General features: G+C 36.5%; 1 protein-coding gene across 5 annotated transcripts in view; it reads left to right on the top strand.

The window, feature by feature from the left end:
• The window catches only part of LAMA2 (laminin subunit alpha 2), a 336,136-nt gene that overhangs the window by 63,986 nt on the left and 253,252 nt on the right, over nucleotides 1–18,898 (top strand). For all 5 annotated transcript variants that reach the window (XM_088053203.1, XM_014263438.2, XM_088053202.1 and 2 more), the window contains exon 2: nucleotides 16,891–17,061. In XM_088053203.1, the coding sequence (XP_087909329.1) occupies nucleotides 16,891–17,061 (171 nt within the window). The remainder of the gene's footprint in view (nucleotides 1–16,890; nucleotides 17,062–18,898) is intronic.

The following is an 18,898-nucleotide window of genomic DNA, read 5'->3' as shown; positions in this document are numbered from 1 at the left end:
TTCAAGAGAATTCTAAAATATCTAATAAATTATTCTGTAGATCTTAAAGTTCATTTACAAGTAGAATCAGAATCAATATTATCTTTTTTTTCGGTGTTAATGCTTGAGACACATGGAGGGATTCCCTATGTTTAAAAGAAGAAAGGCATTGTTGGATTTTAATGTTTGAACATTATGTTTAAACAAATGGTTCGTGAGAGGTGTCTTAGGGTGGCCTACCCTAATTTACTGATGTGTGTATATATGTGTGTGTTTGTTCTTCCCTAACCAGGTGAGTTGTGCATTTCCAGAAGAAATGGTGCCCTTTGACCTCCCTTAATCTCCTATGTCAAAAAAGAAAGGTACAAAGGTCCCGTTTATTAGAAATAATAAAAGATACATTTAGATGTTGCAACCTCAGGATAAAAAAAGTACATATGTAAATATATTTAATTTTTTTTTTACCTCTAGACTTTTTCTTCTAACATAATTTCCATATCTTTTATAAAACAGGGCTGATATTATCTCCATTTTAAAGATGTGGAAAAGGAGGTTTAATGTGGGTCTCAGAATAAATCAGTGGTAGAATTTGAAACACAACTTTGATATTTTGCCTTCCAGACATTACTGTGATTGATTCATATGTGTATACTTCATGGCAGAGGAATTTTTAAAAGCAATTTCCATTTCTTTTAAATTAAACCTCACAAAAGTGACAGAAACTGAGGGAAGCAAATCCCATCCTTTATGGAGTGCCACATGAAAGAAATTCATGGGTTTTGTTTTGTCTTTGTTTACAAGCACAATGCTCTAATGGGGAAAAAAAATGTTATGCTCTTAAAAGCAGGCTTATAGTAAAAATGGAAATGATTAAAACAGTAACATGGAAATTGTGTAAGAGAACCATATATGAAGTTTTTGCTGTTACATTGCCAGTACCTTGTGTTATCTACATCAGGTGAATACAAGTTCTTCTAATTAAAATCAGTGGGTCTTCTTGACCTGAAGGAACACCCCTCAGCTTCCCTAACTTCAGAGCCCCTTTCTTTAGGTATTGGCAGATCAGAGGTTTATCTTACAGATTTTTGATTTATATGTATAATTTATATCTCTTAATAATTGCATATTCACATTTTCATAAATAATTCTGCTTGCCAAAATTTCTTTTCTCATAAGTAAGGATTTGGTAAATGGATATTTTATTTTCTGTTTTTATGCCTGTGTTACTTCAGTGTCTTGTCCATAGGAAAGCCATCTGGTCATTCAGATATGTCATTTTTTAGAACCAAAAAGACAGAACATAGCAGTTTGTAGCATTAAAAAAAGAGAAAGTGCAAATTATAATGAGGGAAAGAATTCCCATATTGGTATATAGTGTGGTAAGAACTGAACAAAAGCTTAGGGAAATGGCTCTTGAGACCTAAAAGCCAGAGGAATTTGTTTTAAAACAGACTGTTCCAGTTTTACTTCCCGTCCAATTGCAGGGTGATTCTGTCGTGAGAAGCTGCCCTCGGCCGTTGGAATCCCAGTGGGAATGGCAGCTGTGGGTGGTGGGGGAGAAGGCTTCTGTGGCCAGGACTTAAACCTCATAGGCACAGAATAGGTTGCAGGTGTAGTCAGGGACAGATTATAGTCCTCACATTAAGGTTGTCAAAACATACTGCTAGGAACTTGTGCAGTTGTCAACTGCTTTGGTAACACCATTTTGGAAGTTACTTTATGTAGCCTCATCATCTTACCAATCATCTAAAATCAGAGTATTAAAGATAAATTATACTGTACACAGTCAGTGTCATGAATGTGTGTATAATGTGGGAATTCCAATGCACTTCCTTGTGTATTTCAAGGAGAATGTTATAAATTAAATCTCATAGCAGTGCCTGAGGAGAGGGCGCTATACTTTAAAAAAAAAAATAGTCTTGTCTTTTTAATACCAGATCCCCCTTAAATGAGAGATTCAGATTCTTGCCGGATTGTCTTTGGAGACTTGTCACTCTGTAGGAACTACACTCTTTTTCCTTCAGATTACTCCATTAGCTTTTTTTCAGATGAGAGCTCAAATCTAGTCTGTGTATAGAGATTATAATCTCATATGGTACAGTACAATTACTTGCTGGAGATCAACTGTGTGATAGTAGAAACCAATTAAAATAGGGAAGAATGCATATTGATTAATTACATGTTGATTAAAAGAACAGAAAACTAAGATGATAAAATAGTGACATATTACATGTTTTTGTCAAGGCTTGGAAAAAGATGAATCAAATATGAGCATCCCACAAGAATCAGCACAAAATGGAACTGTGCTACATGACAGCAGGGGGTACTTTTATTTGGTCTCAACTGCATTGACAGTACAATTGAACCATTACTTGAGAAAGGATAAAGACCAGCAATATCATTTTACAGAGGGAAACCACTACCACAGAAAACCCATCTACCAACCCGTGTGCACTGTGTCTCTCAGATATTGATTATATGAGAGGTGGGCATGCAGTTGAGTAGAAATCTGTGAGGAATATTTGTGAATAGTTCTAATTTGAGTTGAGTAGTTAGCTAAATATGACCCTAGGGGTTCTTTTGTAATATGAAGAATTAATTGAAATGTGTATTTCTGTTATCTTTCCAATAACTGGATAGCTTCTCTGTTTCTAATAAAATAAAATTTCCTGTCACAGGATATTAAACTGATCTCCACAGTCTTACAAATTTAATTTTTTCCACAAATGGATAAAAACTTATCAATAAGGACACATTTAGGCATGCTGTAAGATTTAAAGGGTAGAAAATACGGTGCTTCTACCTAGTGTTGTTCAAAGCCTCCCTGGTTCCTGGTGGTGTGCTGCCTGAGAACTGTAGTAAATTTCAAGTGGCTTTGCCTTGGTCCTAGTCTAGGAGCAGCTGAATTCACTGCAAAGATGCCAAGATTGTGCTTAATACTTCTGGAGTACAAAAAGATAGATCTTTTGCTACATAATACTGAATGGAATTGTCTGCTGCCTTAAAGTAATAGTTATATGGAAAGACACTAAGCAGATATAAGGATCAGTATTTGAATTTTACAGAGTTAGGACATAGATTGCATGAAAACGGCTTCTTCACACCCAACACAACTTTTAGGATTCCTTATGTAATACAAACATGGGAAACATGCAAAGTGTAGTTTAAAGTAAGAATATACTTATTATTTATCCCCTTTAATTACCTTCTAATAGTCCTATCTTTGTGATAAGGGTCCCATACTGAAAATATTTCAAACATGAATCTTTCAGAGGGAATTAATTTGTATATTCTTTTCAGAATATTTTTTTTTCAGCTCCTTTATGTGACACTCAAAAAATGCAGTCTAATTAATAATTATGTGTACTGTAGATTTCATGAAGGTTCTAAGAGAGTACTTGTGTATTATTATTTTATCCTAGGTACTGATTGCTGACTTTTTCAGGAATTTTAGTCAGAGGATTTATGATAGAAATGTAAAAGAAATTCTCTTAGACTCAAAATTAGGCATGGGATTTTAAGGACAGGGTACACTATTAGTCCATAACAAAAGCTGAGGTATGTTAGTAGATACAACTCTGCACTAGTTAGAGAAAGAATTAGATAGGAATTAATATTTTCCCTTTATTAGAAAATGCAAACAAAACTTTAGAATTAAAACTTTCAAATGAAGAGATGTGCTTCAACATTTTGTTCTTTGCTGATTCTGCAGAGGCCATTGCACAGTGGGAAGCCTCTTCCACAGAAAATTACTCTGAAGAAAATTCTCAGTCTCTCCCACTGTGCCTGTAGAAATGATGCCACGTCTATCTTGCAATTTTGTTTTTTGACATTGAGGTGATGGCTTCTGTTGTCCTTCATAAAAGGAGGCACTTTTTTTTTCCCCCTGGGTGCAAGGAGAAGATTACAGTCTTTGTATTCTTAGTAAGCAGTTATGTGTTCCCACCCAAATTTATTGTGTAAAAGTTTCCAATCATCTTTCCTCTCTTTGGGAACAGCCTTTGACTTGTTTCTTACGAGTTTTCTCTGTTACACAACTTTTTGTCTCACTGCTACATGTGCTTACTGATGTTCTGTTTCCAGCCCGAAACCCCTCTGTGCTCTACTGCTCCCACTTCACCTATTGCCTTTCTTGCTCTGTGCCCTGATATGAGAAATGAAGTACATCAAAATGTGTCACTGACCACAAACTTTGGTCATGTAGTGCTTTTCTTGTCTTCCTGTTTCTCTTCTTCAGGTGTGGGATTCAAAAGCAGAAAGGCTTCCAAAACTGGTGGTCTCTTGATAACCATTTCCTCTGCATTTAGGGTTCAGATACATCTGCTGAGTGTTTTATCCTTTTGCCTTCTAAAAGTGTATCTGGCTTCTTCCTTTCAGGAACTTCCTGATTTTAACCCTTCCTCTCTTAACGATGTCTGTTTATCCCCGTGTTCTCTTTCTCTATCTTTATATCCCGCAAAAGGAGCTTCTCCTGCTCTACCATCTATCTGCTCTAACTCATATATCAAAATCCCCCCAAGTTTTCTATAGAAAGGAGTACTGCATTTCATTGCTACCTATCTGCAGTATTAGGTTTCCTGCCTCTTTCAGCTCTCAGTACCTATTCTAAATTCTTCCCTTCTTCCAGATTTTCACTGATCAAAAAATTATTCTCTTCAATTCTATGTCTCAGTAACTAGACTCCATGGAAAGGATAATCAAGTGTATCACTGTTACTTGGAAAGCATTAGTAGGTGCCTTTATCATCCAGCTCTGGTGGTTGTGAATTTATACAATTACAAGCAGTTTAACCAGTCACTCTTCTAACCTATCTAGCTCAGATTTTTTGTACCTCTCCTTCTCTTCCTCTTTCCCAAGCCAACTGATTCAGAGAACACTTGAGTTTTATAATTAGTTTTAAATATTGCAGCCAATGATCACGGCTATGCTTTAGAGTGTTATTGACTTGCTAAGTCTGCAAAGACCTTAACATTTCAAATGTATTTTTTGTACGGATGCGGATCAGCTGTGTCTTGTCCATACTACTGCGAGAAGTCTCATTGTATAATGTGGAACTGTGTGCTTCAGGGGACAGTTCTTGCAGAATCAAAAAATGTCGAAGGTCTCCATGAATGGAGCAGTCTCTTGCCTGAATGACTGAAAGCAACTTCTGTTAATCAGAAAAAGCTGCATAAAAAGCTGTTGCTATGCATAAATGTGGGGAACACGAAAACTGTGAGGGGAGGGAGGCATTTTGCTAACTTTCCGAACAGTGAGAACAGCCAAAGGAAAACCCAAGAGATGTGCATCTGATTCATACTTGTGAAAAAGAAACCGTTTATTTCCAGCTGAGAGTCCATTGCTAAAACCTTTAATTATGCAAATAAATGTCATATTAGTGACAGTAGCACCACTGAAACTTTTTAAAATCCTATTGGAAGACCTGAAGAATTCCTTTCCTTGATGTGTCATCCCATGCATTTTTAAAGTAATGTGTAGGGATTCATCTGCATGCAGTTCTGGCTGATTTTAATGGGATGTAAAGATGTGACACCTGTGATGGCTCTGAGTCTACTTTTATAACGAAGAAAAGGAGGGTTTCCACTAATACAGATAGGCACACCTTTAACAGAGAAATATTAAGAGATACTGATATAATTCAATTTTCATTAATTATAAAGTAAGTATGTGTAGGGATGTTCAAGCTGGCTTATATTCTAAGCCAGATGTCTTTGGTTGTTACAAGCAGAAATTATATACCAGGCTGAACATTTTCTGTCTAATGCTAACCCATGGTATGTTGTCACTGGTTTGTTGACAGCCATCTGCTCAGACCTCATTTGATCTTCCCGTTCAGTCACAGTTCAAGTAAGGGAACAAAATATATGGAAGGCAGGGAAATTATTTGTCTGTTTTTCTCATGGAGAAAATAAATATTATTAAATTTTCTTTCTCACAAAATGTATATTAAAATATACTGAAATCATGCACATATTCGGTTCTCTTCATGAAATAGGAAGAATTTTAAATTTACTACTGTGGCTACAGATACAGATGCAGTGTATATTGTATTTTCATATCTGTATATATTACATATATATAATTTACAAATATGTGAATACAGTACCACAGGTCTTACATGTATTTTGGAGCCCTTTTGTAGCAAAGTCTCAGGTGAACAAATTTAGGTGACATGCAAGAACTGTTTCAATGTACTAGAACAAAAGAATACTGTAAAACTGACAAAGAGTGTTCACAATATTCTTTCATATTCTCATATGTAACTGGACATTTCTTGATTCAATGCATAGTAGTAGTATAACTACACAAATATACAATTTAATTTTTCATTTTATTATGGTTTTTATATTATTTGCAGTATTTCTCAGTTATTCAGCTAATTCGCGCCTCAGAATACTGTCTGTATGGAAATGAAACAGATAACCTGTTCCGTTCTGTGAAAAGCTGCGAGTCTAAGATGTGAAAAATAAATTTGCATTCTGCCTTGATACTGTAATCACTGAAGGCCTTGATCTTGCTAATTTTGCTTTGCATGCATTGAAATTGAACAAATCAAAGGTGTGTGGCCTTACAGTATAATCTGAGAAGGGCAAATTAGTTCTCATTTTAATAGGATATTGTGTAGCTTGGGTTTAAGTAATACATACACATAAAATAGTAAATAGGAACGGTACAGGTAGCTAAAATGAGGGTTTTAGGACCACATGGAATTTTGGAGGACAGCTTGTGATTAGCCAACCTGATAGTCTTCTATGATGAGGTAACAGGCCTGGTGGATGAAAGGAGAAGAATGGATGTTATTTATTTTAGCTTTATTAAGCTTTTGATACTGTCTCAGTAACATTCTCAAAGTAAAGCTGGTTAAATACCGGTCAGATAAGTGGACAGCAAGGTAGATTAAAAACAGAGTGGGTGGGTCTGAATGGTTGTGTCAGTGGCAGAAAGTCCACCTGGAGGCAGGTCATTAGTGATCGGTAGGCAAGCAGTAGCCATCAGTGCTGGGGCTGATACAGTGTAACATCTTTGTTAATGACTTGGATGATGGGGCAGAGTGTGCCCTTGGGAGGTTTGCAGGCAACATAGAGTTTGACACACTGGTTGATATTCCAGAAGGCTGTGCCAGAAGGGCATTGAAGGAGAAACAGTCTGACTTTATGAAGTTTAGTGAACAGTGACCTTATGAAGTTTAGTAAAAGGAAGTGCAAAGTCTGGAATGTGGGGATGGACAGCCCATGCACCAGTACAACGTGGGGCCAAATGGCTGGAAAACAGCTTTGCAGAGGAGAACCTGGGTGTCCTGGTAGACAAGCTGAACGTGAGCCAGCAATGAGGAAAAAAAACCAAATGGGGTGCACCAGTTAGAATGTCCACAGCAGATTGAGGGAGGTGATCGTTCCTGTCAGCTCAGCAGTGATGGGAGCACACCTGAAGAAGTGAGTCCTGTTCTGGTCTCCTCAGTACAAGAGAGACCTGGACACAGTGGAACAAGTGCGGGAAATGGCTGGGAAGATGATTAAGGAATTGGAGTGCTTGTCCTAAAAGTAGAGGCTGAGAGGGCTGGGGTTGCTTAGTTTTGGGACGTGTCAAGGAGATTTTATCAACAATGTGTGTCAATATGTGTCATGGGGTGATATGGAAGATATATTCAAACTTTTTTTCAGTGGTACCCAGTAATAGGACAAAAGGTAATGGGCACAATTCAGTACACAGAAAATTCCATTTAAACAGAAGAAAACAGTTTTTTTACTAAGTGCAGTCAAACAATGGAATGTATTGCCCAGGCGGGCTGTGGAGCTTGCATCCTTAGGAATACTAAAAACTCAGCTCCACAGTCCTGGGCCATCTGCTCCCATGACCCTACCTGAGGAGGAGTTTGGGCTAGATATGAGGTCCCTTTCAGCATTAGTGGTTCTCTAATCCTCTGAAGATGTTTCCTAAGAACTCTGTAGAGAAATTGCTAATTTGTGATCTTGCATTTTACCAGAATATGTTGAAAATTTATAATCCTAATCAGTATGTGTTTGTAAAGCATTACGGCAGAATAGTGAGGAGTAAAACAGTTCAAAGAATGAAAATTGAACTTCATGTTTATTCAAGCTCATCAGTTGAAACACTTTATTTTAATCTGTATCATCAGGGTAAATGTAAGTGCACAGAATCTCTTACATATGGTGAAATCAGTTTCCATTTGCTCTTTGGTTTCATAGAGTTAGACTCAGTTTGGATTTCTTTGTCAGTTAGACGATAGTGAAGAGATGGATGACTTTTATTAGCCCCCGTAACATGCCTTTTGTTGCCTCTTGTACAACACAGTATACATCTCAGTCTTTCTATTTAAGTTGACAATGTCGGAGACTCAAGGGCACAGTAACTAATTCTGACTTTTCTTTGTGGTTTCAATGGACATTGAGTTTGAAGTTATTGCAAAAATACCCATATTCTTCATATTCTTTGGTGTCCGAGACAATGCATATTTTTTTTCATAAAGCAAAAACATCGTCAAGACAAAAGTCATCAGTAAATTGCATCTGGAAGGTTTGATTTTGCCATGCTTTATCTTACCTTTGAGAAATTCTGATTTTTAAAAAATTTTCCTTTTTTTTTTTCCTTGTCTCCTTCAGTGATGGGATAGACAAACATACAGGTCTGTGTCTTGCTGTTTGCAAATGAGGGAAGCGCATGAGTGTGTCTTTTCTTAGTATGGAGACCCTGGTATTCAGTTATGGAGATGGAATAAAAATGGACATTTTTAGCCTTGTCCTGAAGTTTTCCTGCAGGAGAAATTGTAAATTGGTGTGTGCTATCTAAGAACAGAAGGCATGGGATCTGGGAGAACTCCTGTATGCAGAACACTTGTCTCAGAGGTTGTTTTACTTTTTCTTGTTATGCCTGCTTGGCTGCCTAGGACCATAGTACTGCATTGTAAAGGTTTCAATGAAGATCATTGAGTTAAAAAATAAAAGAAAATAACTGTAAAGAGTGCAGTGTTGCTTGCTTCTTCATGCATAGTGTACCCTTTCTACAGATAAGGTATTTGTACAACTGGGATTTTGCCCTTCAAAATTTTTGTCAGAATACATTTGAAAATCGGTGGGTGTCTGACTCAGACTGGGCATATAAATACCTTTGAAAATGAGATGTCCATTAAGTCTTTGTGCTTTGAATTTTTGATTCAGTGGGAGTTCTGCCATGGATGTCAAGGAGACGAGATTTCATCTTCACCTGTGTTTTCCTGTTCTCCTTTGCAAAACAACCTTTCATGACAGCTCTGGGGAAAAAAAGGAAATTCATTACAAAGCAAGGAGGATGCTTATATATTTAATACAATAGAATATTGGGGTAAGCCAGTAGTGATTTTTTCACTCAGTCTCCAATCTGTAAAACTGATAGAGTCTTGCTGTTAAAATCGGCAAAATCCCTACAGATTTTCAATGCTGTGAGCCGTGGAGAGGCAAAGTGATATTACTAGATAATCGGTACACCCTCTTTCAGATGTGTCTGTTACTATGTAAGGATTGTAGTTAGATTTGCTATCAAGCCTCTTCAGGTTAGTGTTTCATACTTTGTTTTTTGTGTTGAAGATAAATATGCGCAAGGGTGTATGTAATGTTGCTTAGAATGGAGAAAATCACCTCTAAGTAAAAGCAAGCCATCTCTACCACCAAACATCAAAAACTACTTTTCTACTTCCTTTGGAAGGAAAAAAGGCTGACTGCTGAACAATACTGGAATGCACAGTGATTTGGGGCAACTGACATAAATGGGTACTGAAACATTTGTTTTCCATTTTGTTTTCCTCTGGACAAATGATCCTAGTGTCAATTTTTTATTTTTTTTTGTCTTTCAGTCTTCATGCTCTGTTGTGTCTGGACAGCTATTTCTTCAAATTGGATTTATTTTCTAGTTGTATAAAAGTATTCATCTACATTGTGGATAGAGTGCATTAAGTTACTCCCTGTCGTGCTCAGCTGGAAGCAATTCAGTGCTGCAACATTTTGTTTTGTTTTGTCCCAGTTTTTTCTCCGCACTGTGTTCCCACAGCCTAGCATAGCTCTGCGCCACAGCAGACAAGTCTCTCTTTTTCCAGTGACACTTCTTAGAACATCGGAAATTGACATATTCTCTTTTGTCTTTTTAGTACAAATTCTGTGGCAAACAGCTCTGCTTGACTGCATGAAGATTTCAAAGTGCTCTATAGACTAGGAAGATTGGCTTGAAAAGTTAGACATATTTAGGCAGGCTGTTTTATTTGCTTCTTTGAAGAGACTAGGGATATTTTGAGAAGATTGAAGGAAGTATGCAGTGCCAAATACTGGTCTGTTTAGAAGAGAGAAGAGGAGTATGCAGGTCTTAACAGAGCTTTCTTTGAAGGAAAAAACATTTTCTCAGTTCTAATGCTTTAATAAGACACAAAGGAATCCCAGAGTTGGTAAACCAAAGTTTGTCTTCTATCTTGGAAGTACTTTAAAAAACCTAATAAAAATCTATACTGATTTTTTACAGTTAACATTTTGATTGTACGTGCAGGCACTGCAATTATTTATATTAATTTTAACCTCAGTAAAATGAGATGCTGATCTTATCACTGTGTAATCAAACCACAATATAGACATTAAATACTGAATGCAAATTTCAGTGTGCCAATAATCTTCTATAAAAAGGAAAGGTTACAGGCTCTATGGGTATCTTTGAGGTGGTCTTCCTTTCAATTTTTTTCTCTCTCAGTGTCCCCCACTCATAGAGTTCCTTCTTTTCTCTCCATGCAAAGACTGCTACTGCTGTCTTCCATCTCCTATCAACCACCTGTGGTGGGTACTTCTTTCTCATTTGAAATATCTGCTCTTTCCTCTGTGCAGTAGCAGATGTCTAACAGAGATTATAATCTTGGTCTTGGTTCCTTGCTTGTGCTTCCATTGTGGTGCTGGAGTGCAATTCCAGGGAGCTTTACTGCTCCAGTTGCTCTGTAGGTGTGGGATGGTGATGTGATTGAAACAGGATTTACAATTCTCCATGAGTTATATGAAGGGAAGGGAGGAAAAGTGTGTCAGAACTGGTGAATGGTAGGAACACTAATGTGCAAGGTAATTATTTTGTTTACATTCATATCTGTTTCCTCTACCCCTGCTTTTCTGTAGCTGCTTCTTGACACATTTTAAAGGTAGTTACCCCAGTGACTGTCCCCACTTTATAATGAACCTGTAATCACCATTCGGCAGCTGGAGATGCAGTTAATATCTTTGATTTCCCTCTAGAATCCTTCCATCCTCTCTCAGCTAGGGAAATCAACTCAGTGGGCTCTGAAGGTCAATCAAACAGTGCTGTTTCTAAAGGGAGTGAGAGTGAGAATGAGACTGAATTCAGCAGCTGACAGGCTTTATGAAAATGTCTTGTACCTGCTACTTGTGTAGCTCATCTCCTTCTGCTTATCTCCACTACTGCAATAAAGCATGTGGAAAATCTGTCAGTTTGGCAGGGAAGTAGGTAATAGGGCATGACAAAACAGGGCAGGGTGCCAGGCATCAGATAGGTAGGTTTTATTCCACCGATACTTGTGGAGCTTATATGAGCTGAAGGTTGGTGGGAACTCATGAAGAGTAGATAAAAGAAAACACGTGAAGCTGGGCTGTTATTTTCCTTTATGCAGCGAAAATAAGGAAGGAATAAGAAAATGAATTAGGTAATACTGCTTTGCAGAAAACTGCAAGAAAATTGCCAGGCTTGAGAGAATGTTCTGTAGAGGATCTACAGAACAAAATCTATTCTATATAATAAGTAGCCATTGAGGAAACCTCTCTGGGTGCAAGGCAATAATGGGAAGGAGTATGGCTGGAAGTAGACAATGGCTGGTGAAAGAATTGAATATTGGCAAAAATATTACAGTTTCATTAGAAATAGCACACAAAATTAAGATTATATTTTCTCTTCCATTTTAGATGAACCTTGATGTTGGGATGTATGCTACCAGCCTTAGTAAGAAAAAAGCTACAGATACCTATCAGCAGCAATATTGAGGAAAAATGTGAAGGAGTACAGGGATGTCTCCCTGGGTAAAACTCTGCATCAGCTAGTGATTTAGGGACGTTCTGAACTGGTAACTGAACACAATCAAACACAAAATTCATGTTTAAGAGCTCTGGATGAACCCTTGTACTGTATATTAATCTAATTGGTTTTTAATCCATTCTTGGCTTTGGAATAAAAATACTTTATTATATGACTTATTCATCTATTCTATAATTTAATTGCTATCCTGCTGAAAAGCAGCTCCCTTCATAAGCAGGAAAAATGTCCCAATCAGTGAAGAAAACTCCTGTCTGCTGAGTTGATTCAGCACCTTCAATTTGTGATAGAAGGATAACCTACCACATTCACTCCAAAGTTTACTAAAGCCATGTGTGATTGTATATGCAGTTACATAATTTTATACTTCTCTCAGTCTGTTTGTTTTCCAGTAGAAAACTCATAGACTGTTCATACCCACATTCAGAAGCTATTCCACAACTATGATCTTGACACACTTTTCTTCATTTTTTTAGCTCTACCATATCCTTTTAGAGATGAGAGGTAAGGGATACCATACAGTATTCGAGTTGTCAGTATAGATGGATTTATGCAATAATGTAATAACATTTTGTTTATATTCCTTGAGCTAATATTTTCATTGAAATATCAATAATAACTCATTCAGGACTGATAATAGCTAGTGCAGAAGCAATCATATTTTCCCCCTGTGTATAAATTTCCATTCCTTTATTTCACATGCCATTTTATTGCCTAGAAAAACCATTCTGTGGAATTTTTCTACCACTCTGTGGTCTATGCTTATTTTAATTTTCCTGAATAATTTTTATCATCAACAAGCAGTCATCCTAGTTTTTATCCTCTTTTCTAAGTTTCCTATGTTACTGTCGGAGCAGAATAGTATTCAGCAAAGATTGTTATGGTTTTCCACTGCTGTTCTCCACTTTTAATTCTGACCTCATGAGAGGTCATGCCTTCATGTGTTATGATGGCTTACTTCCTTCCTTTAATGGCCTTTGTGGAATCTTGTAAAAGTCTGTATGCTAGTCTAAATGTATTGAACTCAGTGAATCACATGCTTGCCAGTCACTCCAGAGAATTTTAGTATTAATAAAGGATGGCTTTTGAGGCATCTGTAAAAAAACCCACAGATACCAAGCAGCCACTACCTTGCTCTTTAAGATAGGTATCTAGATGTGTTATGATCCAGGGCCCATTATAAAAAAAAAAGATAATCTAGTTAGTACCTTGATACCACACCTACTTCACTAGAACAGTGGCCGTGTAAAACTTGAGTACATCAGGGTTTGTAGGCAAGAAAATCCTGCTGATTTGCTGCTTTTCCTTTTTACCATTTTTTTTCTAGAATTCTTTCTGTTGAAAATGCATGCTAAACTTATCATAATTAATTCTCTAGTGACTTGAGCAGCATGCTTGATTACCTGTGCATTGTACACCACTTTAAATAATTTGATTAACTTCTGTGCTGTTTGCTTTTCATAGTTTATTCACCTGTCAACACTAAACAAACTTTCTATTGGGTTTCCATGCACTAAAATCTTCATGGAATGTGTTCCACAATTAAAAACCAAAGTGTAAAGCAGAAAGATGACCATTCTCTTCACACAGCAGCAGTACTTTGAAACCAGAAATTGAGCCAAATTTGCTAAAACCACTACCTAATTAAAAGCCAATACTTTCTTCCTATTTCTATCATGCAATTGCTAGAATTTTTTTTTAACAGATAGAATTTAATACTAATATGATTCTTGCCAGTGACACAAAGGAGAGAAAAGATTGATGTAGCTGGCAGCTGAAGGGAGTCAAATTTTTCTGCTTGCACTTGAGCTACACAAAATAGAGATGATGTGTTTGTGGCTCAGAGGCATTTTATCCAATCTTTGCACTGGAGCAAAGGTTTACACAATGCATTTGGCAATAAAGAAAGATGAACTCTTTGTAATTTTAGCAGGTCATATTTTTGGAAGTGTTTGATGGGAGGATGCCTATAGAATTCAAGGTGGGATTGATAACAACAAACTTTAAAATTTATTGGGAAATTGAAGATGTGCAAAACTAGTACACCAGTTTTAAAATACTTTTTGTGTATGATTATTGTAATGGAAAACAAGGCAAAGAATATTAAACTGTGCTAGCTAGAGCTCTCTTGCCTTTTTTCCTGGGGATTTATGATTGGAAGATGAATTTCTAAGGTCTGAATCTCAGAAAATATGACCAGATAGATTAGCATCATAAACATACACATTTTTATTTCATATTCAAAAGGCCTAGCTAAAAGTTTCAAGACAATGGTTTCATCTTCTGTATTGCTAGAATTTCATACCTCTGTTGTGAAAAAAAATTTATACGTAACTACTAGAAATCAATATGAATAATATTGCTTCCTTCATTCTATAAGGTTTGCACATCAAATGTTCTTTTAAGGCAAAGCCTTCTTTTTGGGTTGTACATAGAAGTATTATAGAATCACAGAATACCTTGATTTGGAAGGGACTTGTAAGGTCTGCTGAGCCCAGTCCCTACTCCTTGGAAATAAAGATTTTCAAAAAAAGTTCAAATAAGTAATTGTTAATTATTACTTGTTAAAACTCTAGGGCTGAGGAATTAATCAGTTGCAAAGGTGAAGTGCTGGCTGTAAAGTGCATCTTTTGCTCTCTGCCTGTCACTCCGAGCCTGTGGGGAATTCAGTGTGGAGTACTTTTGTGGTGTGCTGGCATCTTGACTTGTGGGCCCTTCAGTGAAACACCAATACTTGTTTTGTTGCCTGTGTTTGTACTGATTATGGATAGGGCTGTTTTGGTAGCTTAACCATAACCTGCTCTGCACATTAAAGAGGTGTCCCAAGGGTGAAATTATATTCTAATAAGTGAGTTTCTTATGTACTCTTCATTTATTTACGTATCTTACATTTAAAGTTTGTGTTAAAACTTAGAACGATGGTATGATTTGTGATAGACATACTACAGGTAGTATTTTTATAGCTGTATGAATCTGGAGGCTTTTTGGTTGTTCTCTTTCAGCTCTTTTTTGTAGGATTTATTCTCCTGATGCCATATACTGCAGTTGTTTGCATGTAGGATCATTCTGTCCTTTGTACGAGGTTCACTTTTGAGGGCTTAAAATACTTAGCTCTGAACCAAATGCCAGGCTCTTTGTTAACACTAAATGATTACTGGCTTCTACACTATTAACTTCGTACAGTCTAAAAAGATAATAATGAAGCTGTCAGTCAACATAGGAAGTTCCACAGCTGTTAATTCATCTACTCTGCTAATGCTTGTGCAGATTTTTACCATGTGGCCCCATCACAGAAGGCAGAAAATACCACTGAATGCAGTGAATAAAAATACAAGACCAACTGTATAGATTTTAAAATGTGATGAAAATAAGCTTTAATCTATACAGAAGGAGCAAGCTACATGATCAATAAAATCTCAAGTATTGACTGACTGCACAAATTGGACAGGCTAGTAACTAATTTGCTCTCTTGCTCAAGCAGTATATTTACACATGGTTTTAAAGTGGGCGTGAGAGTCACTAACTCACAATGTCAAAGGACAGCTGTACCATGACCAGCCAAGCTTGGTAATTAAATGGCACACAGGTTAATTGCAGACACAAGCAGGAGACTGGTATTAAAGGACTGAAAGGAGTCAGTTGAAAGGTGTTGTCCATTTGAGGACAAAAAGAAATGACATTATAAAGGGAGCTTTATCTGAGTTCAATGGTGACCAATTCAGTTTTTATTAAAACCTTATTTTAAGGTTATAATAGTATAATAGGGCTGGAAATTGAATGAATTGCAAAAGAGTAAGTTTTGGGCCAGTTGAAATTTTCATAAAATGAATCAATAAAAGTGACCCCATAAGTCCATACGTCAGCCTTTTATTTTGGTTGGCTGGTTGGTTTGGGTTGGGCTTTTTTTTGTTTAACCTCTAGCCACAGCAAATTTGCTTTTGAAGATGCAAAATTGGTTGATTTAATGAGAGGGGTACTAATATATACATTCGATGCATACTATCAGTTCGTCTCCATGGATCAATTTTATTACAGCTAAAAGGTTTTGATCGGTACTTAGTGGGAAGAAGAGTAACCCACCTTAATGAATGTTTTTCATATGGTTTATAATCTTTATAGCTTACTGCTGCATATAACTTGGCTCAGCAGAGCACTCAGACGTGCTTAAATGCTTTGCTGAATGAGAATTATAATACATCACTCAGCATGTGCACCTGGAAAAATAACAACAGCACTACCATAAAATATATGATGTTGTATATATTATTTTCTTCGTGAGGAAAGGGAAACATGACATATGCTATTCATGTTGGTGGATGAATTACCCAGCTGTTCTGATGACGAAGGTGTCTGTGAAGTCCTAAGCAGAACAGCAACACAGTGCAAGTGCTGCAGTGTGTGAAGGAAAAGCTTTTCCATGGAGATGTCAGCAGAAAAGAAGTATGATAAAGAGTTTTCATAGGTACATTGTGTACAACGTTGCAGTGGCCAGTTGGGTAGGAACACAAGGTTTGATTGTGAAACATAAAAATTTATGATGCTTTGTATGTTTCTGTACTTTCTCCTTTGGCATCCTGCTGTTGTTCATGATACAACCAGAAGGTACCAATTTGAATTTTAGGAGAATGGGAAGAAACCCATCAGTATAATGGCTTTATTCTGATGTGTAAATTCTGGATACACATCCAAAGTTTTTCTTTATTATTTCCATAGCTGTTGAAAATGAAGGCTTTTGCTTTAATGTTGTAACAGGTGTTACATTCGTTTGTGATTATTCTGCTAAATTCACCTTGGTTTTGCCTCTGTTGTTTTTGTTTATGATTTTATTATTTTATTTTATTTTATTTTCAGGCCTGTTTCCTGCAGTGCTGAACTTGGCTAGTAATGCTCTCATCACAACCAATGCTACCTGTGGAGAAAAGGGGCGGGAAATGTACTGCAAACTCGTTGAGCATGTACCTGGACAGCCTGCAAGGAACCCTCAGTGCCGCATTTGTGATCAAAGGAGCCGAGTTCCACATCGTATGTGTGCCATTTTCATTTTGTTCCTTTTAAAAGATTTCTTTCCAGAGCGTGTAGATACTCACGAAACAAAACAGTAGTTCACCAGCCTGATTACTGTGAAATATGTGTCTCTTTTTAACCATCTCTTCCAAAGGTATTTCAGAATCTGTATCTGATATGGGTACTCCTCCCATGGAACTTTCTGATTTAGGTACTGAAAAGCAGAGCACCTAAGTTCAGATTAAAAAAATTAAGTATCTACAGCTGTTGCTGAATTCTTTTAATATACACTAACCATGAATGAAAACCAGAAAAACAGATAACTGACTTTTACCTGCATACCTACATGTGGAATTTGAACATTTTGGCCAGTCTAAGCAATATCTGAAATTCCAGTAAATTCAGTTTCACTGAGCCAGAAAAAATAAGATAAAGTAATGGAACACTGCTTGGTTTAATGCTTAGTTTTTAATATTAAAATTGATTTTTGCTAACACTGCTTTCTTAAAGATTACCTGAAAGCAAAATCAGTTTTAAAGTATGAATTTGTCATCATCTACTTCAGACATGCTTGTTTCTGGTAGTTGGGAAGATTAGGACTAAGAAAATTTCTTATTCAAGTCATACAAGTTTAATTTCATGTAACCTTGCGGTGAAAGACATGAACAGCTTTAACATTATTAGATTTTCATGAGTATATTGGCACTGCAGATTGTAGAGGATGTAGGGATACTTAAGACAGCTTTTAATGGAATAGATAAAATTCTGGAAGAGGCACAGACACAGAAGCATGAAGGCAATAATTTTTTTCCAATTGTATTCCAGTAAAACTTAGCTCAGATACATTTATATCTCATGATATTTAAGCATGTGCTTAAAACCAGGGGAAAAGAAAAAAAAAAAAAAGGAAAAAAAAAAAAAAAAAAGACACCTAATCTGTCTGCTAGTTCTAGACAGGATGACCTATCTGTGGCTGTAACTTTCCAGACAGAAGCTTGTTTAGATTCTCCTTAGAAACTTCCTCCCCTGGCCACACTTTCTAGTGTGGCTCACTCACTACATCACTCAAAACAAAGTGTTTTTCTAATAGCTGATCTGCATCTCCTTGCCAAAGTTCATGTACCTATTTCCTAAGTTCAGTCAATACAAGGAATGGATTATTATTCCCTTTTTCTTAAAAAAAATATTTAATTAATTGAAGGGTGATGGTTTTGTTCTAATTTCTATACCAAGCTATCTTTTCTTTCATTCTCCTCATAGGTTTTATCTTCTAGAAGATAAAATTCAGAGAACTGCATGAATTGCAGTTCTTTGAATTCTCTCTAGAAGCTTTCATATTTATTAAACTTCACCTGAGCTCTTACTAGCACTATACAGAGATCTAGGTTATCTTCAGAATAACCATATGTTCCTGTTCACATGCTTTACTTTGAGATTTCCCATTGCTAATGGTGAAACACCACTGAGAGGGCAGTTAGCTGTCCATTACAAACTTCAGATGCTTTCTTTTCCTGCTAAATTTTATAATTGTGAAGCTATTTATAATTGTCCCAGTGTAGACTACTTAATTTATCTGAAGAGAGTTACAACCTCTTTTTTTTTTTTCCTGATTGTTTTCCAAGTTGCAACATCTTCTTTAACTTCAGAAAATTCCACCTTCTGAGGAAAGGTCACATGATTCTTTAGCAGTAGACACATCCAATTACATTATAGTAGTGTTTTTCACTCAGAAAATAATTCAGTTTTTGGAAGCATTCTGACAGAGACACTGAGCAAAAGATTTCCTGTTTTACAGATGGGAATTAGAGACACATGCACATTACCCATTTTTTTTTTTCTATATAAAACTTGCTTA

Source organism: Pseudopodoces humilis, chromosome 3 (assembly GCF_049639895.1).
Source record: "Pseudopodoces humilis isolate 2021_Gansu_Grassland_sample_001 chromosome 3, ASM4963989v1, whole genome shotgun sequence".
NCBI lineage: Eukaryota > Metazoa > Chordata > Aves > Passeriformes > Paridae > Pseudopodoces > Pseudopodoces humilis.
The sequence above is the reverse complement of the archived record's forward strand: the minus strand, read 5'-3'. Positions and strand labels throughout refer to the sequence as shown.